General features: G+C 44.9%; 2 protein-coding genes across 2 annotated transcripts in view; one reads left to right on the top strand and one right to left on the bottom strand.

Moving 5' to 3' along the window:
* LOC120051672 (dual oxidase 2-like) overlaps positions 1-11,437 on the bottom strand; it is a 35,227-nt gene extending 23,790 nt beyond the window's left edge. Inside the window, exons 1-12 of the mRNA XM_038998564.1 lie at positions 11,251-11,437; positions 10,630-10,817; positions 9,204-9,405; positions 7,964-8,130; positions 7,618-7,681; positions 6,603-6,699; positions 4,775-4,865; positions 4,320-4,422; positions 2,970-3,142; positions 2,496-2,671; positions 1,619-1,737; positions 692-832 (exon numbers count right to left, since the gene is read on the bottom strand). Coding sequence (XP_038854492.1) covers positions 692-832; positions 1,619-1,737; positions 2,496-2,671; positions 2,970-3,142; positions 4,320-4,422; positions 4,775-4,865; positions 6,603-6,699; positions 7,618-7,681; positions 7,964-8,130; positions 9,204-9,405; positions 10,630-10,817; positions 11,251-11,437 — 1,708 coding nt within the window. The remainder of the gene's footprint in view (positions 1-691; positions 833-1,618; positions 1,738-2,495; positions 2,672-2,969; positions 3,143-4,319; positions 4,423-4,774; positions 4,866-6,602; positions 6,700-7,617; positions 7,682-7,963; positions 8,131-9,203; positions 9,406-10,629; positions 10,818-11,250) is intronic.
* Positions 11,438-13,136: 1,699 nt separating this feature from the next.
* Positions 13,137-16,763, top strand: LOC120051671 (dual oxidase maturation factor 1-like). The gene is made up of 7 exons (XM_038998563.1): positions 13,137-13,283; positions 13,759-13,816; positions 14,048-14,182; positions 15,146-15,353; positions 15,670-15,887; positions 16,169-16,362; positions 16,704-16,763. Exons 1-7 carry the CDS (start codon positions 13,137-13,139, stop codon positions 16,761-16,763), a joined length of 1,020 nt encoding a protein of 339 aa, XP_038854491.1.
* The last annotated feature ends 10,670 nt before the right edge of the window (positions 16,764-27,433 follow it).

The raw sequence follows: 27,433 nt of genomic DNA, 5'->3' as shown, positions 1-27,433 counted from the left end.
AACAAGAGCAGTTCTCTATTTTTGATCGATTTAAAACAATATTGGAATCCCCCTGGTCACCACCATAAACTGTTAACTCCACCTGCCTGATAGATTAAGATAGAATATGAATACTGTTTTAAATATGTTACAATTTAATTCCATTTTAGAGTCAGAAAGCAACTGAGACAAAACTACATTGCTACTGTGTATACCACTTGAATGAAGAAGAAAAATTGTCATTTTTTCCCCCGCCAACTATGTAAAACACCAACTCTGTCAGAATTTTGTCTGATAGAATGGTTATTTTTATTGGGGATTTTCAAATGAATCATTTTCTATATTTTACAAATGTTTGTATATTACTTGTATTTTTTTTAGACAAAAAAAAAATGTCTGTATTGAGTATCTGTTGTCAACTGCGTCACTGATGGCTAATCCCCTTGAAATCGATTTATGTTGTCAATATTCTGAAAAAACATTGGAATCACTGTTCTGCACCATTAGCTAGACATAAGGGATAGTGTTTCCTTAATACATTTTGTTTAAATGCTAACAAAATTAGCCCTGGTGCATTTTAAAGTGCTATAAAACAAAACAAAACAAAAAGAAGTTTGGGGATTTGTATTACTTATTTGAATAATCTAATGTTAGAATTATAAAATCAAGGCCTTTGCGTGTGGATTCTGATTGGTTAACGTCAGATACTGACCAACAGGAAAGAGGAACAGGCAGATGACTGAGATGCCAAAGCCAGCTTTGCTTCCGTCGTCAAAGTAGTTGAGCTTGGTGGCGTTGGTGCAGGGGTGGAGCTCAGAGGTCGTGACCTGAGAAGGCTGGGGGCAAGGGTCACCTGTAACAGACAGACAGGCAAGACAGGCAGGCAGCCAGACAGACAGACAGACAGACAGACAGACAGACAGACAGACAGACAGACAGACAGACAGACAGACAGACAGACAGACAGACAGACAGACAGACAGACAGACATAGAGACAGGCAGGGAAACAGGTAGGCAGACAGACAGACAGACAGGCAGGCAGACAGACAGACAGACAGACAGGCAGACAGACAGACAGACAGACAGACAGACAGACAGACAGACAGACAGACAGACAGGGAAACAGGTAGGCAGACAGGGAGGCAGGCAGACAGACAGGCAGAGAGACAGGCAGGGAGACAGGTAGGCAGGCAGACAGACAGACAGGCAGAGAGACAGGCAGGGAGACAGGTAGGCAGGCAGACAGACAGACAGGCAGACAGGCAGAGAGACAGGCAGAGAGACAGGCAGGGAGACAGACAGACAGGCAGACAGGCAGAGAGACAGGCAGGGAGACAGGTAGGCAGGCAGACAAACAGACAGGCAGCCAGACAGGCAGCCAGAGAGACGGGCAGGGAGACAGGTAGGCAGGCAGGGAAACAGACAGCGTGACAGACAGGGAGGCACGTAGACAGAGAAACTAGTTACCGTACCAGCAGCACGTACAGTCAACATTTATGATTTACAGTGAATACTGTCATAGATTACTATCTTACTAAGACTATATTACTAAGATTGTTATCTTTATTGTTTGAGTTGCAGAGAACACTATAATTTATTGGCCAACCACAGAAACTTTAGGAAGGAAATTAGCTTTACCATCCCTCCAGAAGAAGACTTTCCTCTGTACGTCCTCAGCCTCTGCACTGGTGACTGCTGTAATGACGTCATGAAAGGTTGTGTTCCGAAGGGCCTGCAGCTCCTCAGCTGTGAACAGACTAGAGGAACAAACAGGAGAGGTCAGATTGACTGGAAATGTTATGATTGTATCACCCAAACGGTGAATCAAAGCTGATCATAAATGACAGCAGTTTAATATTTCCTCAGTTCAAAGTTGATCAAAACTGACAGAAGTCGTGTGTTTCCTCAGTTCACAGCTGATCCTAAATGACAGTAGTTTTGTGTTTCCTCAGTTCACAGCTGATCCTAAATGACAGTAGTTTTGTGTTTCCTCAGTTCACAGTTGATCCTAAATGACAGTAGTTTTGTGTTTCCTCAGTTCACAGCTGATCCTAAATGACAGTAGTTTTGTGTTTCCTCAGTTCAAAGCTGATCAAAACTGACAAAAGTCTTGTTTCCTCAGTTCAAAGCTGATGATGGGTGCCAGGACAGAGAAGAGCTTTGGCATTGGCTGAGTGGGAGCTGGTTCCACCATCGGGGTGCCAGGACAGAGAAGACCTTTGGCATGGGCTGAGTGGGAGCTGGTTCCACCATCGGGGTGCCAGGACAGAGAAGAGCTTTGGCATGGGCTGAGTGGGAGCTGGTTCCACCATTGGGGTGCCAGGACAGAGAAGAGCTTTGGCATGGGCTGAGTGGGAGCTGACCTCCTTTTCAGAATGAACGAACGTGAGAAAGCCAGGAAATAAATCGAGGTTCAAATGATAGTAACAGTTTCATACGATTAATGAATGTATGTATGATGTGTATATTTTACATTACATATTTACATATTTACATATTTTTCATTCCTTCCTACCCATTTTGTGTGTTCTCGAACCAGAAGCGGTCCCCGTTCCTGATGCGGTCAAACTGATCCAGTATGATAGAGGAGAAGACCTGACCAGGACCGTCCACAGACTCCAGGAGACCACCAGGAAACAGCTCCAGTTTAGAGATATCCCCGTCATACAGGTCTGATAGGTCCCTGAATAACTAGAGATACAGAACAGGTAGAGACAGAATTGAGAGGGTATGGTAGGTTATTCACTCTATTATAGGATATTTGGCCAGTGGTTTGAGTCCCCTCTCTTTGGCTCAACTCTCCCTGCCTGGTCACATTTATATTTTAGTCATTTTGTGTGACTTATACCTATGTAAAACAACCACATACACTATCATGATCATTGGCAATTAAAATCTAAATGGTCAGTAGTACATAAGGATTTAATAACACATTCACATCCCGTACATAAAGCATTTATAAGCAGTACGTAAGCCGTTCTGAACATACCTGTGGGTTGGTGGTGTTGAGCTCAGGGTTTACGTCTCCCCACCTCCTCACAGGGGCCAGGCCCAGCCCCTCTCTGACCTGGTTATAGCTGGGCAGGCCAAAGTCCCGGCCTCTCTGCACCGTCAGAGCAACCAGGTCTGACCGTGAGAAACGCAGAGGACCGTACATGTAGTCTGGTGGGGGAGAAAAAACCACTATCAGTAAAATTTCAATCATGTATTATTGTTGTATTGAAAACACACCTTTCTTAAAGTCAACAGGTATAGTCCATTATGATGTGGCTGTAATGCATTATGATGTGGTTGTTATGCATTATGATGTAGTTATAATGCATTATGATGTGGTTGTTATGCATTATGATGTGGTTGTTATGCATTATGATGTGGTTGTTATGCATTATGATGTGGTTGTTATGTATTATGATGTGGTTGTTATGCATTATGATGTAGTTGTTATGCATTATGATGTGGTTGTTATGCATTATGATGTGGTTGTTATGCATTATGATGTGGTTGTATAACATTATGATGTGGTTGTTATGCATCATGATGTGGTTGTAATGCATTATGATGTGGTTGTTATGCATTATGATTTGGTTGTTATGCATTATGATGTGGTTGTTATGCATCATGATGTGGTTGTTATGCATCACGATGGGGTTGTTATGCATTATGATGTGGTTGTTATGCATTATGATGTGGTTGTTATGCATCATGATGTGGTTGTTATGCATCACGATGGGGTTGTTATGCATTATGATGTGGTTGTTATGCATCATGATGTGGTTGTTATGCATTATGATGTGGTTGTATAACATTATGATGTGGTTGTAATGCATTATGATGTGGTTGTTATGCATTATGATATGGTTGTTATGCATTATGATGTGGTTGTATAACATTATGATGTGGTTGTTATGCATCATGATGTGGTTGTTATGCATTATGATGTGGTTGTTATGCATTATGATGTGGTTGTTATGCATTATGATGTGGTTGTTATGCATTATGATGTGGTTGTTATGCATTATGATGTGGTTGTTATGCATCACGATGTGGTTGTTATGCATTATGATGTGGTTGTAATGTATCACGATGGGGTTGTTATGCATTATGATGTGGTTGTTATGCATTATGATGTGGTTGTTATGCATTATGATGTGGTTGTAATGCATTATAAGACTTGTCATAAGCAACTACTTGTCCTCTTCATGTTTGAAGGCCTACATAAAGCACGGCCATCACTCCACTGACCATCTAAAGCTGAAGTGGGAGGTCTCTGCCTTATGATCAGTAGACACAAAGAAATCTGAAAATATATGATGATGATGATGATGTGATGGAAATTTACCTCTTAAGTCCTCCACAACCATGTTGTCCTCTCTCTCCGCGATCTGAGAAGCCATGCCCATAATCAGATGGTCTATGTCCTGGCCTGACTTCAGGTTGGGGTTCTACAACAGACAATCAGAGAGGTTTGTTTGAAACATGACATTCAGTTTCTCTAATAGAAATGTCTCAATGAAAGGTGCTATCTTGCCACCTCCTATGGCTGTTGGCTATACGGATCTGAGACCAGTCTACATGGAGGCTATACGGATCTGAGACCAGTCTACATGGAGGCTATACGGATCTGAGACCAGTCTACATGGAGGCTATATACAGATCTGAGACCAGTCTACATGGAGGCTATACGGATCTGAGACCAGTCTACATGGAGGCTATATACAGATCTGAGACCAGTCTACATGGAGGCTATACGGATCTGAGACCAGTCTACATGGAGGCTACATGGCATATTTTTACCTGACGGTTCCAGAAGCTGTTACACATGCGAATGGCTGATGACGTGCTCCCATCGATGTTGACAACCTTCTGAAAGTGGCAAGTTCTGTTTCTGTAGCCAAAAGAATGTATGAAAAATTAATGATGACACAAATTACATGCAGCTGTTGAAATATGAATGCTGACACAAACACTGCATTTGGGACCATGTTTTTTTAGTAAATAACAACAAAATGGCCCCAACAGAGCCTTATAAAGATATTTACTCTGCTAGCAATAGTGTACAGTGTTGAATTGAAGGGGTAGCCTGGTGGAACCATACAATACAAGTGTTTTAATAGCCTGTTGAATGCAGCATGGTTGCCTGATAGCTCAACCGCCCTGTAGGTTTTCCGTCCTACCTTGTTGCTATAGAGATACCCTCCTGTAGGTTTTCTGTCCTACCTTGTTGCTATAGAGATACCCTCCTGTAGGTTTTCCGTCCTACCTTGTTGCTATAGAGATACCCTCCTGTAGGTTTTCTGTCCTACCTTGTTGCTATAGAGATACCCTCCTGTAGGTTTTCCGTCCTACCTTGTTGCTATAGAGATACCCTCCTGTAGGTTTTCTGTCCTACCTTGTTGCTATAGAGATACCCTCCTGTAGGTTTTCCGTCCTACCTTGTTGCTATAGAGATACCCTCCTGTAGGTTTTCCGTCCTACCTTGTTGCTATAGAGATACCCTTTTGTAGGTTTTCCATCCTACCTTGTTGCTATAGAGATACCCTCCTGTAGGTTTTCTGTCCTACCTTGTTGCTATAGAGATACCCTCCTGTAGGTTTTCCGTCCTACCTTGTTGCTATAGAGATACCCTCCTGTAGGTTTTCTGTCCTACCTTGTTGCTATAGAGATACCCTCCTTTAGGTTTTCCGTCCTACCTTGTTGCTATAGAGATACCCTCCTGTAGGTTTTCTGTCCTACCTTGTTGCTATAGAGATACCCTCCTGTAGGTTTTCCGTCCTACCTTGTTGCTATAGAGATACCCTTTTGTAGGTTTTCCGTCCTACCTTGTTGCTATAGAGATACCCTCCTGTAGGTTTTCTGTCCTACCTTGTTGCTATAGAGATACCCTCCTGTAGGTTTTCCGTCCTACCTTGTTGCTATAGAGATACCCTCCTGTAGGTTTTCTGTCCTACCTTGTTGCTATAGAGATACCCTCCTTTAGGTTTTCCGTCCTACCTTGTTGCTATAGAGATACCCTCCTGTAGGTTTTCTGTCCTACCTTGTTGCTATAGAGATACCCTCCTGTAGGTTTTCTGTCCTACCTTGTTGCTACAGAGATACCCTTCTGTAGGTTTTCAACTCTACCCTGTTGCTACAGAGATACCCTCCTGTAGGTTTTCGCTCCAACCCGGTCTCTGGAGAGATACCCTCCTGTAGGTTTTCAACTCTACCCTGTTCCTACAGACCTACCCTTCTGTAGGTTTACACTCCTACCTTGTTGCTGGAGAGCTACCCTTCTGTAGGTTTACACTCCTACCTTGTTGCTGGAGAGCTACCCTTCTGTAGGTTTTCCCTCCTACCTTGTTGCTGGAGAGCTACCCTTCTGTAGGTTTTCAACACTACCCTGTTCCTACAGAGATACCCTCCTGTAGGTTTTCGCGCCAACCCCAGTTCTAACTAACCTGATTCAGCATATTAACCATCTAATTATTAGAATCAGGTGTGCTAGATTAGGATCGGAGTGAAAACCTACAGGAGGGTAGCTCTCCAGGAACAGGGTAGGAGTGTAAACCTACAGGAGGGTATCTCTCCAGGAACAGGGTAGGAGAGGGGCCTGCTCCAGACAGTGGAGGCTAGTCGTCAGTACCTCATATAGACACCAGGTGGGGCCATCGTGGAGGCAAAGCGGATGGCAGCAGCCTGGAACTCAGGTGATATCCCTGGATCCACAAACTTCTGGTAGCCTGCAGGAGACAAGACAGACAGAGAACAATGACACGGGATGTAATATTGTAAAACTGCTCTAAAATAGAAGAGATGGAGTCTCCAAAACCATTGTCATAGGTACAGCATGTATGTGTCTGCCCACTGTAGAGGAAGCATTTTTTAACATTGTGAAAGATTACAGGGAAAGGACTACTGCTAAGTGGCGGCAGGTAGCCTAGTGGTTAGAGCGTTGGGCCAGTAACCGAAAGGTAGCTGGATCGAATCCCTGAGCTGACAAGGTAAAAATCTGTCGTTCTGCACCTGAACAAGGCAGTTAACCCACTGTTCCCCGGTAGGCCGTCATTGAAAATAAGAATTTGTTTTTAACTGACTTGCCTAGTTAAATACAGGTTCAATTTAAACCTCCATATGATTAATTAAGAGAAACAAAAATAACATAATGTGACTTTCTTCTTCTGGTAGCTGACCCCTGTGTGCGTGCCCGCGCGCGTGTGTGTGTGTGGAGCATCTGTCTCTGAGTGTTTCCCTTCTGACACAGCACATATTTACACAATACCACTAGAGGTAACAACTCACCACGTCTGTCTTGTGATCAGCTTGCCCCCCCCCCCCCCCCCACACACACAGTCACTTTCTCTCTCCCTCTCTCTATCTCTCCCTCTCCTTCTCTCCCTCTCTCTCTCTCTTTCCCTCCCTCTCTCTCTCTCCCTCTCCTTCTCTCCCTCTCTCTCCCTCTATCTCCCTCCCTCTCTCTTTCTCTCTCTCTCTCCCTCCCTCTCTCTTTCTCTCTCTCTCTCTCTCTCTCCATCTCCCTCCCTCCCTCCCTCCCTCTCTCTCTCTCTCTCTCTCTCTCTCTCTCTCTCTCTCCCTCTCTCTCTCCATCTCCCTCCCTCTCTCTCTCTCTCTCTCTCTCCCTCCCTCCCTCCCTCTCTTACCCTGGTATGGAAGCATGGTCTTCTCCCCCAGGAATCCAGGCAGCCATTCGTAGAAGGCAATATTCTGTAAAAAAAATGTATGTTTTACAATATAATGAATTTTACTTGTCAAGTGTTTGTCAATACACAGGATAATTACATTGTTGCTAAACCAGAAGGAATAAGAGGTGACGCAGTCACACAGACACTCTTAACTAATATAATTTAATCCAGAAACCCACGACCACCTGGCATTGATGTAACTAACAACACTCTTTCCTGGTCATGTGACATGCTATATTACTGTAAATAATCACTAAATGACCAGCTATGTGTTGGTTGGATTACAGCAGACTTTTCCTAGTACCTGGAACGTGGCGACCACGGTCTTCCTGGCGTTTTGAAACAGCTCTTCGTCAGACCACGACGAGTGTTTCTCACTAAGCTGGGAGGCGATGTAATTGTGGTAGCGAAACCACACGATCCCCTCGGCCATGGTGAACACATTCTCGTTGCCCCAGGCGTTACCCAACTCTGGAGGGTGGAAACGAAGAAACAGAAAGGGTTTACTCTGACAGCATGTTTGGCTGTTGGACTGCAGTATCGACTGTATGACAGGGTTGGGGTCATCTCCATTTGAAATCAGTCAATTCAGGAAGTAAACTGAAATTCCAGTAATTGACTGAGTAGAAACGGAACCCAACCCTGGTATATAAATGTTTATAAGCAGTGATAACTGTCCTGAGTATAAAGTATTTTCAGTAATTCTTTACAGGTGCCGATATCTTTTTCTCTCTGACCTCCTTAAAGGCGTTGATATCTTTATAAGTTATTACTTAATGGTTCATATTCTTTAGCTGTGCCAAGGCATGAATGTCATGGAGTCACACCCAACGGATCAGGAGCAGGAAGTTTTACACAGCTTTATCATATCTATTTCTTGTGTCAATATCTTTATATCCATTAACAGTTCAAATCTTGTTTTGTATTTCCTTATTGCATTTTTTTGTCATTAGTGAAGTGTCTAACCAGATCAACTGGCAATATGTAAGTTTTACTGTGCAAGTCCATTGTCACGGACTTCCCTGGATTGTGGAGTAACTGTTTACATGATGTAATCAGCTACATGTTATCTGATTACGTTAAATTAAATACACTTTAATCAGTTACATTACCAGCCAAAATATCATGAAAAAAACCCCACATGATTACTTATTAGATTTCTTTTAAATTCAGAAAAGATTGTTGGTTAATTAAAAATAAAAAAATACATTATGACACCTTTCTGTTTTCTCAATGACATTCAGATCAGCATTGACAAAAGGTGCACGTTTAAATTTGTTCCACCTGAGCGAGTGTGACCACAAGTTAAGAGACCACTATGACGACACACCAAATGTGTTTCATGGATCCTTTTTTTTGTCTTATTTTAATACCTCTTAAGGGGAATGTAATCCAAAAGTAAAAGTAATCAGATTACATTACTGAGTTTTGGGTAATCAAGAAGATGAAAAAGAAGAACAAGAAGAAGATGAAGAAGATGATGAAGAAGAAGAAGAAGCAGAAGAAGAAGCAGAAGCAGAAGAAGACAACAAGCATCTACTCACCATAGAGCCCCTCAGGTCCATGCTGACCAGTGGAGGGATCAGCAGCGCTCCACATGAGGCTAGTGCTCCCGCTCCTCTTGGGCATGTCCAACTGCTCCCCCGAGGCTAGGAGACCTCCAGAGAAACTCCTCAGGGCGTCAGACCAGGAACTAGATGGGCCGTAGATAGAGCTGCCGTCCAGCCATGCTGTCACCAGGTTCACCTACGTAACATGACATGACATAGCGACACTATCACCAGGTTCACCTACATAACATGACATGGCATAGCCACACTGTCACCAGGTTCACCTACATAACATGACATAGCCACACTGTCACCAGGTTCACCTACATAACATAACATAGCCACGCAGGTAGGTGATTCACCTACCTAACATGACATGACATGACATAGCCACACTGTCACCAGGTTCACCTACATAACATGACATAACATGACATAGCCACGCTGTCACCAGGTTCACCTAATAACATAACATAGCCACGCAGTCACCGGGTTCACCTACATAACATGACATAGCCACACTTCACCAGGATCACCTTTATGGAACATGACATGACTTAACATGACATAGCCATACAGTCACCAGGTTCACCTACAGGTGTTATGATAAAATTGATGTAATTTTGGATTTATTACTTGATTATTATGCCCGACAGATGTCCAACAGACTGACCATGTAATCACTAAAGTATGACCAGTACCTGTCTGTTATAGTACCTGTCTGTTATAGTATCTGGCTGTCTGTTATAGTACCTGTCTGTTATAGTATCTGGCTGTCTGTTATAGTACCTGTCTGTTATAGTACCTGTCTGTTATAGTACCTGTCTGTTATAGTACCTGTCTGTCTGTTATAGTACCTGTCTGTTATAGTACCTGTCTGTTATAGTACCTGTCTGTTATAGTATCTGGCTGTCTGTTATAGTACCTGTCGGTCTGTTATAGTACATGTCTGTTATAGTATCTGTCTGTCTGTTATAGTACCTGTCTGTTATAGTACTTGTCTGTCTGTTATAGTACCTGTCTGTTATAGTACCTGTCTGTTATAGTATCTGTCTGTCTGTTATAGTACCTGTCTGTCTGTTATAGCACCTGTCTGTTATAGTACCTGTCTGTCATAGTACCTGTCTGTTATAGTACCTGTCTGTCTGTTATAGTACCTGTCTGTTATAGTACCTGTCTGTTATAGTACCTGTTATTACCTATCTACAATAATTATTACCCATGTGTGAGGGTTATTACCTGTGTGCGGGGGGTTATTACCTGTGTGTGGGGGTTATTACCTGTGTGCTGGGGTTATTACCTGTGTGCGGGGGATATTACCTGTGTGTGGGGGTTATTACCTGTGTGCGGGGGTTATTACCTATGTGCGGGGGATATTACCTGTGTGCTGGGGTTATTACCTGTGTGCGGGGGTTATTACCTGTGTGCGGGGATTATTGGGGCTCTGGCTGGAGTGTTTTTCCCAGGGCCCCCTCTGGAAGGGCAGTAGGACACGGCCGGTACGGTGGGGGTCGAAGACTGGGTCTCCCTCTGGGACGGGGATGTACATGAACTCAGGGGGACAGCCGGGAGGACGGGAGTCCAGTATCTCAAACATTACATGGTACCCTTCACAGACAGAGGAGACAGAGAAACACCGTGAGATTTATAAGACACATAAAGGGTCATACGTGCTTATAACAAGTTATATGGATCTCAAACATGACATGGTACCCTGAACAGGCAATGGAGAAATATACTGTATATAACATTTGACTTAAAGCCTGCTGCAGCTATAATGCTGTATAACTTGTATTTTATAATGAGGCTGTTATTTAGTCTGGATCATTATAAAATGGTAATAAGACATTATTATATCATCTCAAAGGGGGTCATACATATTTAAAATGTGTTAGAATCATCTTACTATGCATTATTATAACCGGGGTGACTATGGCAACCTCACCTCAATTATTTAAGTTCATTTCATAATGCAATTTTTTGTTTAAACAATACCTCCTGAATGTCATTATGCCATAGTGAACAATAAACATTGACTTACCGAAGAACACAGAGAGTACGGTCTGGTTGTGTGCGGAGGGCAGGCCCGAGTGGCCCCTGGCCGTCACATCGCTGAGTTTGCGCGGGTTGGGGAGCTGTGGTTCCTGCAGAGGCTGGAGCACCCCGTCAGAGTAACGCGCGGGCAGCAGTCGCACCAGGGGGGAACCTGCACCAGCACACACTTCCATTATCACCTAGCAACAATGCAACTTATGGCTTTCTATAATCGCATCCTATATCTTTAAATATTTACATTTCACATAGTTTATATTGTCAGTTATATTGTCAGATTTTATTAGAAACTTACCAACAGCTCCTCGACTGTGATAGGCTAAATTGTTATACCAGCCGTCATATCGTTGGACTTCCCAGGTGACTTTAGACTGAGCATCTAAACAGGTGAATTTATAGATAGACACTTTCAGTGTGGTACTCAAATTGAGGATTTTGTTTATTTTTTTTTAATCAAACTTATTTATCAAGATGAGATATTTTCCGTGGGTTTTTAACCGAATAATTTAAAGTAACTAGGTACAAGGCTACTTACGTTCAACGATAAGGGCAAGCACTGCCAGCACTGTCAAGATACTCCAGATCGGTTTACGCAAATCCATTGACGCGAGAGATGTAACTGCATGCACTCTGAGCCAGTCAAGTGTCTAGTCGAGGAGCACTTGTGTGGAAAGACCAGGTAAGGTAGGAAAACATTGGGCTAAATCTTTACATAAAATAATCTTTACCTCACATTTTAGTTTTGATTGGTAATGTGTTAAAAAAATCAATGTGGGTATCAGTGCTTCATAAAAATAAATAGTCACTCTAACGTAGAGAAGAAGGTGTGTTGGTCGGAAGCGATAAAGAATCCTTTAATTAAACAAGAAGAGGACAATTGGTTGATTTGCTCCAAAAAAAAGCCTATTTTGAATAGATAGATAAGTTTGTTACTTACCCTAATTGTTGTGGATGAAATGTCATGCGCACTGAAGAATCAGAACTATTTTAAAAATGTAGTTGATAGCCATACAATATAGCCTATTGCTACAGGGAAGGATAGACTACAGTGTCGATGACCCAAGTTCTTACAAATGACTGACACGTGCGTTTCCTTGGTGGACTGGTCATCACCAGTTACAGTAACACACCCCTTATTCTAAGGAATACCAATAAATGCATCCTTAAAGATAAACAAAAGAAGTGGGGCTAGACTATAAAAGACACGTCTGTCGCCTTCGTGCGTTACATTCGCTCTTCTCATCCTTCTGCTACTGTCTTGATCTGCTCTAGTCACTTTTATACACTTAAAGGTGAGTGTTATTTTTAAGCATATATATTATGCATTATTTTAATGTCGCACACTGGCATATTAGTATGGTTTGGAGGTAGATAGAAGAGTTTTGTGTGTGTGTTTTTGCTTTGCTATTTGTTTGTTGCTTCCTAAACGAGTCGAATTTAAGATGGGTTGGTCTTTGTCCTTGTAGTTTGCCAGGGAGGGTAAACTTGAGTGCAAGAGTATCCACTTACTGTACTCATTGACTGTACTGTACCTGACACGGTTTAGTTTGCATGTGCTTTCAATCTCAACAACTGGTTTCTTAAAGCACTTTGTATCTTACAATAATTAGAAAATGTATGTTGAATTAAAAATACTTTTTTCTTGATTCGGGAAAACAGTCAAATGCATTTGATAATTGAAACAAGTCATATTTTTACTTAAGTTTTCACTTTTTAAATGATGTAACATTCTCATTCCCCGGTGTATCCCTACTATAGAGTAAGGAACTGATGTGCTAATCTCTGGATCTTTAGACAGTAACTGAGACACCCTGCTCTCCACACTGTCCCTTCTGTCACGCTGTCTGCTCTCAGCTCCGGAGATCCTGAGGAAAGATGACTTTCTACGATGACATTTACCCATTCTACCCCTTACAAAGAACCTCCTTTATCTTCAGCACCCACCTCCTCACCATTATCCTGGTCTTCCTGGTCCTCACGGTCAGCTTCCTTCTTATTCTGCCAGGTATCAGAGGCAAGTCGGTGAGTATAATGAACTGGTGCAACCCTAACTATGGATTCATTCATATTAATGCCCGACAGAAATGGAATCTTCAGATTTCATTCATCTTCAGATTCCATTCATCTTCAGATTCCATCCATCTTCAGATTCCATTCATCTTCAGATTCCATCCATCTTCAGATTCCATCCATCTTCAGATTTCATTCATCTTCAGATTTCATTCATTTTCAAATTTCATCTTCAGATTCCATTTCTGTTGGCGCTAATATGAGTACACTATTATGACGTCATACAAAATTGTAGATAATACAATTTTTCAATGTAAAAAAATGCATATTTAAACATATTATTAACCCTTGGAATGTGATTGAGATAAACTGGATGAATAAACTTTAGTTAAGAATTTATGGATGTGAGATCTGTCAGTAAGTCAAGGTACATGTTTTGTGATGTGAAATCTGTCAGTAAGTCACACGTAACCTCTCTCTCTTCTAGAGACTATTCTGGATGTTCAGGATCATCATCAGTTTATTCATAGGCGTTGTGATAGTGGGTAAGTACCTATAACTGGAAATTGCTATACATTTTCCACATCACATGACATCTATTGCAACACATCAAATGACTGGCAGTCATTGGATTCTAAATCTTCTTATCTTTTTTGCTCTAATAAACAGACCGATTCTGATAGATCGGAGAGGATGTTGATTATTAAGCATTGTATTGTTTGTTTCCTATTATGTCTGTAAGTGTAAGTGTGTCATCTCATTTCATATCATCTCAGCACTGAATTTCACCAGCGACTGGGCTGAGGCCCGAGCCACCACCAACACCACCTACAAGTCCTTCAGCAGTGAGGAGGTGAACGCTGAAGTGGGACTGCACATAGGACTGTATGGCATTAACATTACTTTAAAAGGTAAAGCCCGTAGAATTACAACGTAATACTATTATGTATTTGTTTACAGTATTACACCTGTATGTATTACATATGTCACTTTTCTGCAGTGTTTGAATGTTCTGTATATGTTACCTGGGGTATAATCTCAAGGTCGACAGACGCACCTAACATAACTGGTATCGTAGTGTCTGTCAAGAGACTGTAAGATTATCGTATTGTCGTAGTGTCTGTCAATTCCGTGAGATTATTGTTCTGGGTTTTCTGTGATTGCCTAAGGATAATATTGAATACAGCTACTATACCCCTTTAAGTCATCTTATATTTGATAGCATTCCACTGTTTTTTACTCTGATGCATTTGAATATGGAGTACATATGAAGAAAGACATGGCTAAAGTTTTGATACAGTATGTGACACAGAGGGTTGTTATGGTGATCCTGACCCTGACACACCTGGGGGATGATCACAAGTCATGTGACACGTAACTTGTATTGTGTGTTACGTGAATTAATATATCATTTGTTTTCGATGTCAAATCGCCATTTGGCGACCCATCCCTTAAGGTAGGGGAGGGCAACTCCTTTCCTTCGAGGGCCTGATAGGTGTCACCCCCCCCCCCCCCCCCCCAGCCCTAGCAAACACACCTGATTTAAACTAATTGCATTTTTGACTGAAGATCATGATTAGGTGATTATTGGAGTCAGGTGTGTTAGCTGGGGCTGGGGCAAAACTATGACACCAATCAGGCCCCCGAAGACTGGAATTTCCCACCCCCCCCCATCCATTAAGGGATTAATTGACACATTAAAAAAACATCACAATGATTCTTACAAGGATTCTTACAAGGATTCTTACAAGGATTCTTACAAGGATTCTGACAAGGATTCTAACAAGGATTCTTACAAGGATTCTTACAAAGATTCTTACAAGTGCATGGATTATAACCGCCATTGTCCTCTATGGTCCACTCTGTCCCTCCAGGGAATCCTGTGAATCAACTCAACGAGACCATCAACTACAACGAGATGTTTGCGTGGAAAGACACCATCGATGAGGAGTACGGGAACGCCTTAGAGAGAGGTCTACCTAACCCCATCCTCTATATCGCTGAGAAGTTTACCCTCAACAACCCATGTGGCCTCATCTACCAGTATAGATACTCTGGGCACTATGCCTCGGCCACCCTCTGGTAAGATTAGCCATATACAAATAAATAGTTCTGTGAGACAACCAGTCTCAATCTAAACATATATACCTGTAGATGTTTTCAGGGAGACATTGCTCCTCAAACTGTGAGTCAGAATTCGAAGGAAGTGGATATTTGACCGCCAGGTATCCAGAGGTTAAGGTTAGGCATTGGGATCGAAAATGGTCGCGACCCCTAGTTTGGAAAACGCCAGGGTAAGGGTTAAGGTTAGGCAATAGGTTAACAAACCGCCATTGAGAACGGTACAAATTCTGCCGGCTGTACATACACATATACCAAATTTAACTCGCCTCCTCAGGACAGCGTTCTGCTGCTGGCTGGTAGCCAACGTGCTGTTCTCCATGCCTGTCATCCTGTACGCCGGCTACATGATGGTGGCCACCGCCGCCTTCATCTTCTTCTCCATGGCCTCCTTCTCCACCATCATGAACCTGCCTACCTGTCTGTTCACCATAGGCACCTCTGGAGCCTTCCAGACAGAGTACAGCGGTTCTTTCTGGCTGGCGCTGGCCACAGGTAAGGAAAGGTTTACCAGAGCCCAAGGCTCTTTCCTCAATTCATCTTTCCTCAATTCCTTTGTGTCCTCTCTACTAGCCTCCATCTCAAAAAATGCATTGGAAGTGAAGGTTCGAGGGAAAGGGACCTTGGACCTTCTCCAAATGTGTGTTTTGAGAAGGAGGTGAGGAGAAAGGACGCTAGGATCAAGGAAAGATGAATTGAGAAAGATCCCAGTTATCCACACCAATGACAACATTTAATGAAAATGTTGCTTAAAAGGCGTCCATCTTGTTTTCCAGGTGTGCTGTGTTTAATCATTGGAGTCCTGGTGGTTCTGTTGGACTGTCTGATCCCTGGGAAGATACGAGAGGCCTTCAGTGTCGGGGTGGATAACGACGAAGATGAGGATGTTTATTTTGGAGAGGGATACCTGAACTCCAACTTCCTGGCAGGAGTAACCACCACACCTTTGACAACCTTAGTGCTTCCTACAGTAAGTCTCTGTCAGTTTAATGAGATGAAATACTGTAGGTCCAGTGTGATCTCTCACGATCATCATCACTAGCTCTGGTCCAGGGTGATCTCTCACGATCATGATCACTAGCTCTGGTCCAGGGTGATCTATCACGATCATGATCACTAGCTCTGGTCCAGGGTGATCGCTCACGATCATGATCACTAGTCTATTAAAGTCTATGACATTTTGGCTATCTTCTCAAAAAGAACAGCATTTATTCTTCAACTCTGCTACATAAGTACAGTAATAGGGAATAGTAATTATTGATTATTTATTAACTGTAAATAATGTTATTCTCTTCTTCTTATGTGTTCCAGGATGAAATTCGGAATGTCAGCCGCCAACCATCACTCCAGGAGCTGTCAGTCAGAATGTAACGGAGTCGGATTTATAACCTCCTATCCCCTGCTTGAAATGTCTCCACCCGCGCTATCGAATCGCTAGCTTTTTTGCAGCGTAGTTGGCTAAGACGTTGTCAAGGAGGGGGGTCAAGTGTGTTTGCGGGGCAGAGGCCCCAGCTTCTAGGTGTGAGCTGGATGGGGAGGAAGTAGTATGGCTAAGCTAGCACGGTGATGGAGGAAGTGGTATTGCTAAGCTAGCACGGTGAGCTAGGAAGTGGTATGGCTACGCTAGCATGGTGAGGGAGGAAGTGGTATGGCTACGCTAGCATGGTGAGGGAGGAAGTGGTATGGCTACGCTAGCACGGTTAGCTAGGAAGTGGTATGGCTAAGCTAGCACGGTGAGGAAGTGGTATGGCTAAGCTAGCACGTTGAGGAAGTGGTATGGTTAAGCTAGCACGGTGAGGAAGTGGTATGGCTAGCTAGCACGGTGAGGAAGTGGTATGGCTAGCTAGCACAGTGAGGAAGTGGTATGGCTAAGCTAGCACGGTGAGGGAGGCTAGCACTATCACAAGCACAGTGACATCCGTGTCTGTCACGTCAAAGAATATTCTCTCAACTTGAAAATCAATTATCATTGCAGTTACCAAGAAAAATATGTTTAACTTTGTGAATTAGTTGTGAATATCTCTGGGAGCCCTTTAAACCTACTGTACAATATATTTAGGTTTGTAAATCATGTATATACGTATAATGTGTTAATGCCATAATTGGTTAATATGTACTGTATATATACGTGTTGTATCTGTGCCATTTGTCATGTTCCAATAGTGTAACAAAAATTAAACAAACGTGTGAGATTCACATACTTTTAATGGACATCGTTGAGTCGGGTATTCAAGTCATTGATAATCTGCTTCTTGTGTAATGAACATAAGAGTAAAGTGTGAACGAACAAGTCGCTTACGTCCCAAATGGCACCCTATTCCCTATATAGGGCACTACTTTAGACCAGAGCCCTATTCCCTATATAGTGCACTACTTTAGACCAGAGCCCTATGGGAATAGGGTGCCATCTGGCACTCAGTCGGTGTCCTCAACCTCATGAATATACACCACTCGACTTTCATGTACTTGACTTTATTTTCATCATTGCATGTTATAAATGCCTTTTTTTCCTCTCTTATTTTTTGCTGTTGTTGACATATTTGGAAAGCAATAGTAAGCATTGTCATTAACATTTCATTAATCACAGTATATTCTTAGCTTCTCACAATACAGCAACTGAACAAGTTAATACATTCTCATTATACCTGCTCTGCATTCCAAAATGCCCCCCCCCCGCCCCTATATCCTTTACAGAGCACTCGTTTTTTTTTTTAAGAATACATGTCGCAGTATTATCTTTGGCCTTCAGCATTGCCATAATGTTATATTGAAACCTTTGTTACATCCAAGGCAGTATAGAGAGAAAAGGACAGCTTCCAGACACTGGTTTATATTCCAAAGGGCACCCTATTCTCTACATAGTGCACTACTTTTGATTAGAGCCCTATGGGCCTTGCATGGTCAAAACTAGTGCACTATCTAGGGGAATAGCCACTGGACCAAAAAAACTAAACGTGTTGAATCGATGTTTACACGCCACTTCAACCCCACCCACCCCCCCAAAGAAAAATTGTAACATAAATCCAATGACATGGTGAAATGTTTTGTTGCTTTCACGTTGAATTCACATTAGCTGACAACTCAACTAAATGTATATCAAAACTAGACATTGGAACTGATATCTGTTCCCAGTGGGTAGGGTGTGATTCGGGACACACTACCCTACATTACATTGTTTTCTGTTGCTCAATACCCCCCCCCCCCCCTCCCCCCTCCCTCCTAGCCTGGTCCCCAGATCGGTCTGTGTTGTTGTCTCACCAACTCCTTAGGTAGTAGTTATGCGTTGACATGGCAGGCTCCGATGACAGACCAGGCTACAATAGCCCTGCTATTAAAGAATAGCCTTGTCCTATGCTGTATAGGTATACACGGCACGTAGCTTAAATACCCCTGCTATTGAAGAATAGCCTTGTCCTATGCTGTATAGGTATACATGGGACGTAGCTTAAATACCCCTGCTATTGAAGAATAGCCTTGTCCTATGCTGTATAGGTATACATGGGACATAGCTTAAATACCCCTGCTATTGAAGAATAGCCATGTCCTATGCTGTATAGGTATACACAGGACGTAGCTTAAATATCCCTGCTATTGAAGAATAGCCATGTCCTATGCTGTATAGGTATACACAGGACGTAGCTTAAATATCCCTGCTATTGAAGAATAGCCTTGTCCTATGCTGTTTAGGTATACACGGGACGTAGCTTAAATACCCCTGCTATTGAAGAATAGCCTTGTCCTATGCTGTTTAGGTATACACGGGACGTAGCTTAAATACCCCTGCTATTGAAGAATAGCCTTGTCCTATGCTGTTTAGGTATACACGGGACGTAGCTTAAATACCCCTGTTTTGTCACTTGAACTCCTATTGAAGAATAACGACAGGCCAACCCCTTCCCTACAATAAGTTCAGTTACCGTATCAACACGTTTATGTCACTACATTGTTTAATCTTGCATGTTATCAAAATGGAAATAAAATGTGGCGTGTTTGTAATCTAGTCATAAGAACATAATCATTACCTTGCATTTACAGTTTTTTTTAACAGTATACATACGTATTCACACACACACGCACACACACTGTACACATCAAACCATTATGACCGTGTAGCTTTTCAATTATAGCCTGGTACCAGTCTGTTTAGCTAACATTCCACTCCTTGTACAATGCGTCATCGCCAAACAATGTGTTATCCAGGCTACTTCAACTAAGCCTGAAGTTGAATTTTTTTGTTGTTGTTGACATTTTCAGCAGAGTAACATATTACCCCCAAAATAAAATGATATATAAAAAATAAATGTTGCTAATGTACCACCTTGTGACCAGTGGAGGCTGGCGTCACTATAAATCGGAGGACAGGCTCATTGGAATGGCTGGAATACCAGCCTCCTCTGCCTGTCACCCACCCGGTCTGTCCACCATCTTCTCCTAGACATGCAGAAGCAGTGAGAGAGTACGCAGAAAATATGCATACCAAATGCCACCCTATTCCTGACATAGTGAACCTACAGCCATATGGGCCATGGTTAGAAGTACACTACACAGGGAAAAGGGTGCCATTGAGGGTGCATCCATGGAGGGACTAGATGTAGAAATGGAGGGACTAGATGTAGACAGGAGTCTCCTGTCCTGTTAACAGTCTGAACATCACTGCAGGCATGGTCTTCATGTTGATCTGACAGAGAGGAGGAGGAGGAGGAGGAAGAGGTGAGTGAGGAGGAGGAGAGTGAGGAGGAGGAGGAGAGTGAGGAAGAGGAGGAGAGTGAGGAAGAGGAGGAGGAAGAGGAGGAGGAGGAGGGGGAGGTGAGTGAGGAGGAGAGTGAGGAGGAGGAGGAGAGTGAGGAAGAGGAGGAGGAAGAGGAGGAGGAGAAGGAGGAAGAGGAGGAGGAGAGTGAGGAAGAGAAGGAGGAGGAGAAGGAGGTGAGTGAGTGAGGAGGAGGGGGAGGAGAGTAAGGAGAAGGAGGAAGATGAGAAGGAGGCGGAGCAGGAGGAGAGTGAGGGGGATGAGGAAGAGGAGAAGGAGGAGGAGGAGGAGAGTGAGGAGAAAGAGGAGGAGAGTGAGGAGGAGGAGGAGGAGGAGAGTGAGGAGAAAGAGGAGGAGGAGGTGGAGGAGGAGAGTGAGGAGGAGGAGAGTGAGGAGGATGAGGAGAATGAGGAGGAGGGGGAGAGTGATGAAGAGAGTGAGGAGGAGGACAGTGAGGAGGAGGAGGAAGAACAGAAGGAGAGTGAGGAGGAGGAAGAGGAGAAAGAGGAGGGGTGGAGGAGGAGGAGGAGAGTGAGGAGGAGGAGAGTGAGGAGGAGGATGAGGAGGAGGAGAAAGAGGAGGTGGAGGAGGAGGAGGTGGAGGAGGAGAGTGAGGAGGAGGTGGAGAGTGAGGAGGATGAGGAGTGTGAGGAAGAGGTGGAGAGTGAGGAGTAGGCGGAGGAGAATGAAGAGGAGGAGGAGAGTGACAAGGAGGAGGAGGAGAGTGAGGAGGAGGAGGAGAGTGAGGAAGAGGAGGAGGAGGAGGAGGAGGAGAAAGAGGTGAGTGAGGAGGAGGAGAGTGAGGGGGAGGAAGAGGATGAGAAGGAGAGAGAGGAAGAGGAGGAGAAGGAGGAGAAGGAGGTAAGTGAGGAGGAGGAGAGTGAGGAAGGGAGGAGGAGAGTGAGGAAGAGGAGGAGAAGGAGGTGAGTGAGGCGGAGGAGAGTGAGGAAGAGGAGGATGAGAGTGAGGAAGAGGAGGAGGAGAGTGAGGAAGAGGAGGAAGAAGAGGAGGAGAAGGAGGAGAGTGAAGAGGATCAGGAGAAGGAGGAGAGTGAAGAGGAGGAGAGTGATGAGGAGAGTGAGGAAGAGGAGGAGGAGGAGAGTAAGGAGGAGGCGGAGGAAGAGGAGAAGGTGGAGGAGCATGAGGAGAGTGAGAAGGAGGAGGAGAGTGAGGAAGAGGAGAAGGAAGAGGAAGAACAGAAGGAGAGTGAGGAGGAGGAAGAGGAGAAAGAGGAGGAGGTGGAGGAGAGTGAGGAGAGTGAGGAGGAGGAAAAGGAGAAAGAGGAGTAGGAGGAGAGTGAGGAGGAGGAGGAAGAGGAGGAGGAGAGTGATGAGAAGGAGGAGGAGAGTGAGGAGGAGGAGGAGAGTGTTGAGGAGGAGGAGGAGAGTGAGAAGGAGGAGAGTGAGGAGGAGGAGGAGGAGAGTGAGGAAGAGGAGAGTGAGGAGGAGGAGAGTGAGGAAGAGGAGGAGAGTGAGGAGGAGGAGGAGGAGAATGAGGAGGAGGAGAGTGAGGAGGAGGTGGAGGAGAGTGAGGAGGAGAGTGAGGAGGAGGTGGACAAGAGTGAGGAGGAGGAGGATGAGGAGGTGGAGCAGGAGGATAGTGAGGAGGAGGGGGAGGTGGAGAAGGAGGAGAGTGAGGAGGAGGAGGAGAGTGAGGAGGAGGAGGAGAGTGAGGAGGAAGAGGATGAGGAGGTGGAGGAGGAGAGTGAGGAGTAGGAGAGTGAGGAGGAGGAGGAAGAGGAGAAAGAGAAGGAGGAGGTGGAGGAGGAGAGTGAGGAAGAGGAGAGTGAGAAGGAGGAGGAAAGTGATGAGGAGGAGAAGGAGCGTGAGGAGGAGGAGAGTGAGGAGGAGGAGGAGAGTGATGAGGAGGAGGAGGAGGATGAGAGTGAGGATGAGGAGAGTGATGAGGGGGATGAGATGAGTGAGGAGAGTGAGGAGAGTGAGGAGGAGGATGAGGAGGAGGAGAGTGAGGAGGAGGAGGAGAGTGATGAGGAGGAGGAGGAGAGTGAGAAGGAGGAGAGTGAGGAAGAGGAGGATAGTGAGGAGGAGGAGGAGGAGAGTGAGGAGGAGGAGGAGAGTGAGGAGGAGTGAGGAGGAGAGTGAGGAAGAGGAGGAGAGTGAGGAGGAGAATGAGGAGGAGGAAGAGGAGGAGGAAGAGGAGGAGGAGGAGAGTGAGGAGGAGGTGGAGGAGAGTGAGGAGGAGAGTGAGGAGGAGGTGGACAAGAGTGAGGAGGAGGAGGAGGTGGAGCAGGAGGAGAGTGAGGAGGAGGAGAGTGAGGAGGAGGAGGAGAGTGAGGAGGAAGAGGAGGAGGAGGAGAGTGAGGAGGAGGAGGAGAAGGAGAGTGAGGAGAGAATCGGACAGATCAGTGCTCATCATGAAGACACTCACTTGTATTTTTATAAATCGTCTGTTTCGTCCAAAGAGGGTTCTGATAGACTATTCATTGAACGTGTATAACGTTGGCAATTAGCTAACAGTCATAGGATCCTGATGCTCACCTCTCCCACTGATACAGACAGGGTCTGGACTATCTTCTCATGCGGCATGGCAACCACACTCTGCCCATTGATCTCAATGATCCTGTGGCCGACTCGCACCCCTCCTCGCTCTGCGATACCGCCACGCATCAGACTGCAGATCTGAGGAGAGAGAAAGAAAAGCTCAACTCTGAATCCAAATGGCTGTTATCAGGATCATTATAAGAGAGATGATAATTAAAGTACAAAGAGGTCATACATGCGTATGACAAGTCTTATAATGCATTATAACGGTATCATAATCCTACTCACGATGCCGTTCTGAACACTGAAGCCCAGCTGGAACTTGAGGTCAGGTCTCTTGATGAGGACAGTGGTGACAGGAGGACAACTCACGATGCTCAGCTTCACCTGCACCTGGCTCTTCAGACCCTGGCAGGACAACCGGAACACGATAAATAGCAATGGCAATTCTAGAGTGTCTCAATACTCTAGAATGGCTTCCTAGAATGGCCGTGTCTCAATCTCAATACTCTAGAATGGCTTCCTAGAATGGCCATACCTCAATATCAATACTCTAGAATGGCCGTGTCTCAATCTCAATACTCTAGAATGGCCGTGTCTCAATCTCAATACTCTAGAATGGCCGTGTCTCAATCTCAATACTCTAGAATGGCCGTGTGTCCATCTCAATACTCTAGAATGGCCGTGTCTCAATCTCAATACTCTAGAATGGCCGTGTGTCCATCTCAATACTCTAGAATGGCCGTGTCTCAATCTCAATACTCTAGAATGGCTGTGTTGATCTCAATACTCTAAAATGTCTTCCTAGAATGGCCGTATCTCAATATCAATACTCTAGAATGGCCGTGTCTCAATCTCAATACTCTAGAATGGCCGTGTCTCAATCTCAATACTCTAGAATGGCCCTGTCTCAACCTCAATACTCTAGAATGTCTTCCTAGAATGGCTGTGTCGATCTCAATCTCAATACTAATGGCTTCCTCATCTCCTTTTCTTTAATGACTGATAAGAGACAAATAAAGGAAGTGGTTTAAACTTTTGAGTTTAAAAAAAGTCAAAAAGGCTCAATGAGCAGTAACATAACATAGATGCTGCCTGAGTTGACTGTATGCTCCAGACCTTGGCTGCAGTCCAAACACTTAAGACACACCCTATCTCCTCAGCCCTCAAATTTAGTGGAAACTTCTGATGATGTATCATGACGTCTGACGAGTATACACTTGCAGGGCAAGGGGCGAGGGAGGAAGGAATGATTTTTAAATGGACCACCCTTGGCCGGAAACGTCACTCGTTCATCCTGCGATGATTGTGTTTTCAGCCCCCGGAAGCTTGTGGGTGCTTCACATGCACTACAGTCAATAATGAGTGCATGTCTACTTATATTAAATATATAATTATTAATATACGCCTACTAGCAAATCAATTCGTTAACTGTCGTTAGCCTGCCTAGCTGGAACTTCTGAAGAAGGAACATTTCTACAATTTCCAGAAGATAACCAAACAAAAACATATTTACTTTACGTGTTTGTGCTGTCATGTGCATTAATAGCACAATGTCTAACTTATTTGCATTAGTTTTTACTTACACTTGTATGTTGACTTCTCCATTGATGTTGTTTTTAAGTTTTCGCTGACTTTTCTTAGCGGATGTACAATCGTCGCGAATTGAATTATTGGGAATTTTAAGGCCCCGGAGTGAACATAATTGTACACTAGCAATGCCGAATAAAAACAAGAGCTTACGTTGTAAACTTCCCTTGCTTGGCTAATCATTTTGGACCGTCCACCCAAGATGGCGACGGGGATTCCCTCCAAGGGCATAAGGCGAGGGTAAGTAGACGAGGGTGTGTCTTTTAAATGTTTGGACCGTAACCCTTGACGATGCCCTGGCAGGTGGCTAGTGGTAAGCCCCACCAGGCTGGTGTTATTGATGGACTTGATCTGGTCTGCAACACTAAGCTAGTATTACCACACATAATGCTAACTAGCATTGTCAGGCATGACATATGCCTGTATTAAGCTAGTATTACCACACATAATGCTAACTAGCATTGTCAGGCATGACATATGCCTGTATTAAGCTAGTATTACCACACATAATGCTAACTAGCATTGTCAGGCATGACATATGCCTGTATTAAGCTAGTATTACCACACATAATGCTAACTAGCATTGTCAGGCATGACATATGCCTGTATTAAGCTAGTATTACCACACATAATGCTAACTAGCATTGTCAGGCATGACATATATATTAAGCTAGTATTACCACATACAGTGATAATTAGCATTGTTGTGCCTGACTGCCTGACAGAGTGTCCTCCCTGAGATTGGAAGGTAGGGGGTTGTCCGGTCGAGTCATACAAAAGGCTGAAACCAGATGTGTTATGGACCGTTCTGGCTCGGACAAGGCTTACTTAGTTTGTGTTGTTGATGGACATGTCTGACTAGTGACTGGTGTACGGTACCTTGATGATACCCTGGCAGGTAGCTAAAGGTAGCCCTACCAGGCTAGTGTTGTTGATGGACATGATCTGGTCTCCCACGTTGAGCTTCCCAGAGCGGGCAGCCGGGCCGCTGTTCAACATGTTAGCTAGGATCACCGTTGGCAGGATGGAGCCCCAGCCAGACTCCACTATCACCACACCTAGGCTCTCTCCCTTCTGCTTCTCCAACTCCAGCTATGGAGGAGGGGGGAGGGAGAGAGAGAGGGGGGGGAGAGTGAGAGAGAGGGGGAGGGGGAGGAGAGAGAGTGAGAGAGGGGGAGGGAGAGAGAGAGAGAGAGACCAAGAGAGAGAGGGGGAGAGAGAGAGGGGGGGAGAGCGAGAGTGAGAGAGGGAGAGGGAGAGAGAGACCGAGAGAGAGAGAGAGAGAGAGAGAAAGAGAGAGAGAGAAAGGGGGGAGGGGAAGAGAGAGGGTGAGAGAGGGGGAGAGAGACAGAGAGAGAGAGAGGGGGGGAGGGGGAGAGAGAGAGCCCGAGAGAGTGGGGGAGGGGGAGAGAGAGAGTGAGAGAGGGGGAGAGAGAGAGAGACCGAGAGAGACCGAGAGAGAGAGAGAGAGAGAGAGAGAGAGAGAGAGAGAGAGAGAGAGAGAGAGAGAGAGGGAGAGGGGGGGAGGGAGAGAGGGGGAGAGAGAGAGGAGGAGAGAGAGAGTGAGAGAGGGGGAGAGAGAGAACGAGAGGGGGAGGGAAGTGAGAGAGGGGGAGAGAGAGAGACCGAGAGGGGGAGGGGGAGAGAGAGAGAGACCGAGAGAGAGGGGGGAGGGGAGAGAGAGAGTGAGAGAGAGAGTGGGAAGGAGAGAGAGAGACCCGAGTGAGAGAGGGGGAGGGAGAGAGAGAGAGAGGGGGAGAGGGGGAGGGGGAGAGAGAGAGGGAGGGGGGAGAGAGAGAGTGAGAGAGGGGGAGGGAGAGAAAGAGAGGCCCGAGAGAGAGGGGGGAGGGGGAAGAGAGAGAGAGAGGGGGAGGGGGAGAGAGAGAGGGAGAGCGAGAGACCGAGAGAGAGAGAGAGAGAGAGAGAGCGAGAGAGCGAAAGACCGAGAGAGAGAGAGGGGGGAGGGGGAGAGAGAGAGAGAGAGAGGGGGAGGGGGAGAGAGAGAGAGAGTTCAGACTCTACAATCACCGCCCCCAGGCTCTCACCCATCTGCTTTAAGTTATTAGTTAGTGTATAGTGCCTTCGGAAAGTATTCAGACTCCTTGACTTTTTTCCACATTTTGTTACATTACAGCCTTATTCTAGAATGGATTAAATAAAAATAAATCCTCAGCAATCTACACACAATACCCGATAATGACAAAGAGAAAACAGGTTTTTAGAAATGTTTGCAAATTTATAAAAAAAAAAAACAGAAATACCTTATTTACATAAGTATTCAGACCCTATGTTATGAGAATCGAAATTGAGCTCAGGTGCATCCTGTTTCCATTGATCATCCTTGAGATGTTTCTACAACTTGATAAGAGTCCACCTGTGGTAAATTCAATTGATTGGACATGATTTAGAAAGATACACACCTGTCTATATAAGGTCCCACAATTGGGCCTCCTGAGTGGCGCAGTGGTCTATGGCACTACATCGCAGTGCTAGCTGTGCCACTAGAGATTCTGGGTTCGTCCAGGCTCTGTCGCAGCTGGCCACGACCGGGAGACCCATGTGGTGGTGCACAATTGGCCCAGCATCGCCCGGGTTAGGGGAGGGTTTGGCCGGCAGGGATGTCCTTGTCCCATCGCCCACTAGCGACTCCTGTGGTGGGCCGGGCATAGTGTACTCTGACACTGTCGCCGGGTGCACAGTGTTTCCTCCGACACATTGGTGCGGCTGGCTTCCGGGTTAAGTGGGCATTGTGTCAAGAAGCAGTGCGCTTGGTTGGGTTGTGTTGTGTTTCGGAGGACACACGGCTCTCGACCTTCACCTCTCCCGAGTCCGTACAGACAAGACTGTAACTACCAATTGGATACCACGAAATTGGAGAGAAAACAGGGTAAAAAAAAAAGGTCCCACATTTGTCAGAGCAAAAACCAAGCCATGAGGTCGAAGGAATTGTCCATAGAGCTCCGAGACAGGGTTGTGTCGAGGCACAGATCTGAAAGGTCCCCAAGAACACAGTGGCCTCCATCATTCCTAAATGGAAGAAGTTTGGAACCACCAAGACTTTTCCTAGAGCTGGCAGTCCGGCCAAACTGAGCAATCGGGGGAGAAGGACCTTGGTCAGGGAGGTGACCAAGAACCCGGTGGTAACTCTGACAGAGCTCCAGAGTTCCTCTGTGGAGATCGGAGAACCTTCCAGAATGACAACCA

This window comes from Salvelinus namaycush, chromosome 8 (genome assembly GCF_016432855.1).
Source record: "Salvelinus namaycush isolate Seneca chromosome 8, SaNama_1.0, whole genome shotgun sequence".
Lineage (NCBI taxonomy): Eukaryota > Metazoa > Chordata > Actinopteri > Salmoniformes > Salmonidae > Salvelinus > Salvelinus namaycush.
The sequence above is the reverse complement of the archived record's forward strand: the minus strand, read 5'-3'. Positions and strand labels throughout refer to the sequence as shown.

Bases quoted from the DNA above. Each gene is read 5' to 3' on its own strand.
- LOC120051671 (XM_038998563.1), top strand. From the start codon at position 13,137: ATGACTTTCTACGATGACATTTACCCATTCTACCCCTTACAAAGAACC. The intron at 13,284-13,758 runs GTGAGTATAATG...TCTCTCTTCTAG, and splicing joins CAGGTATCAGAGGCAAGTCG to AGACTATTCTGGATGTTCAG. The intron at 15,888-16,168 runs GTAAGGAAAGGT...CTTGTTTTCCAG, and splicing joins CTGGCTGGCGCTGGCCACAG to GTGTGCTGTGTTTAATCATT.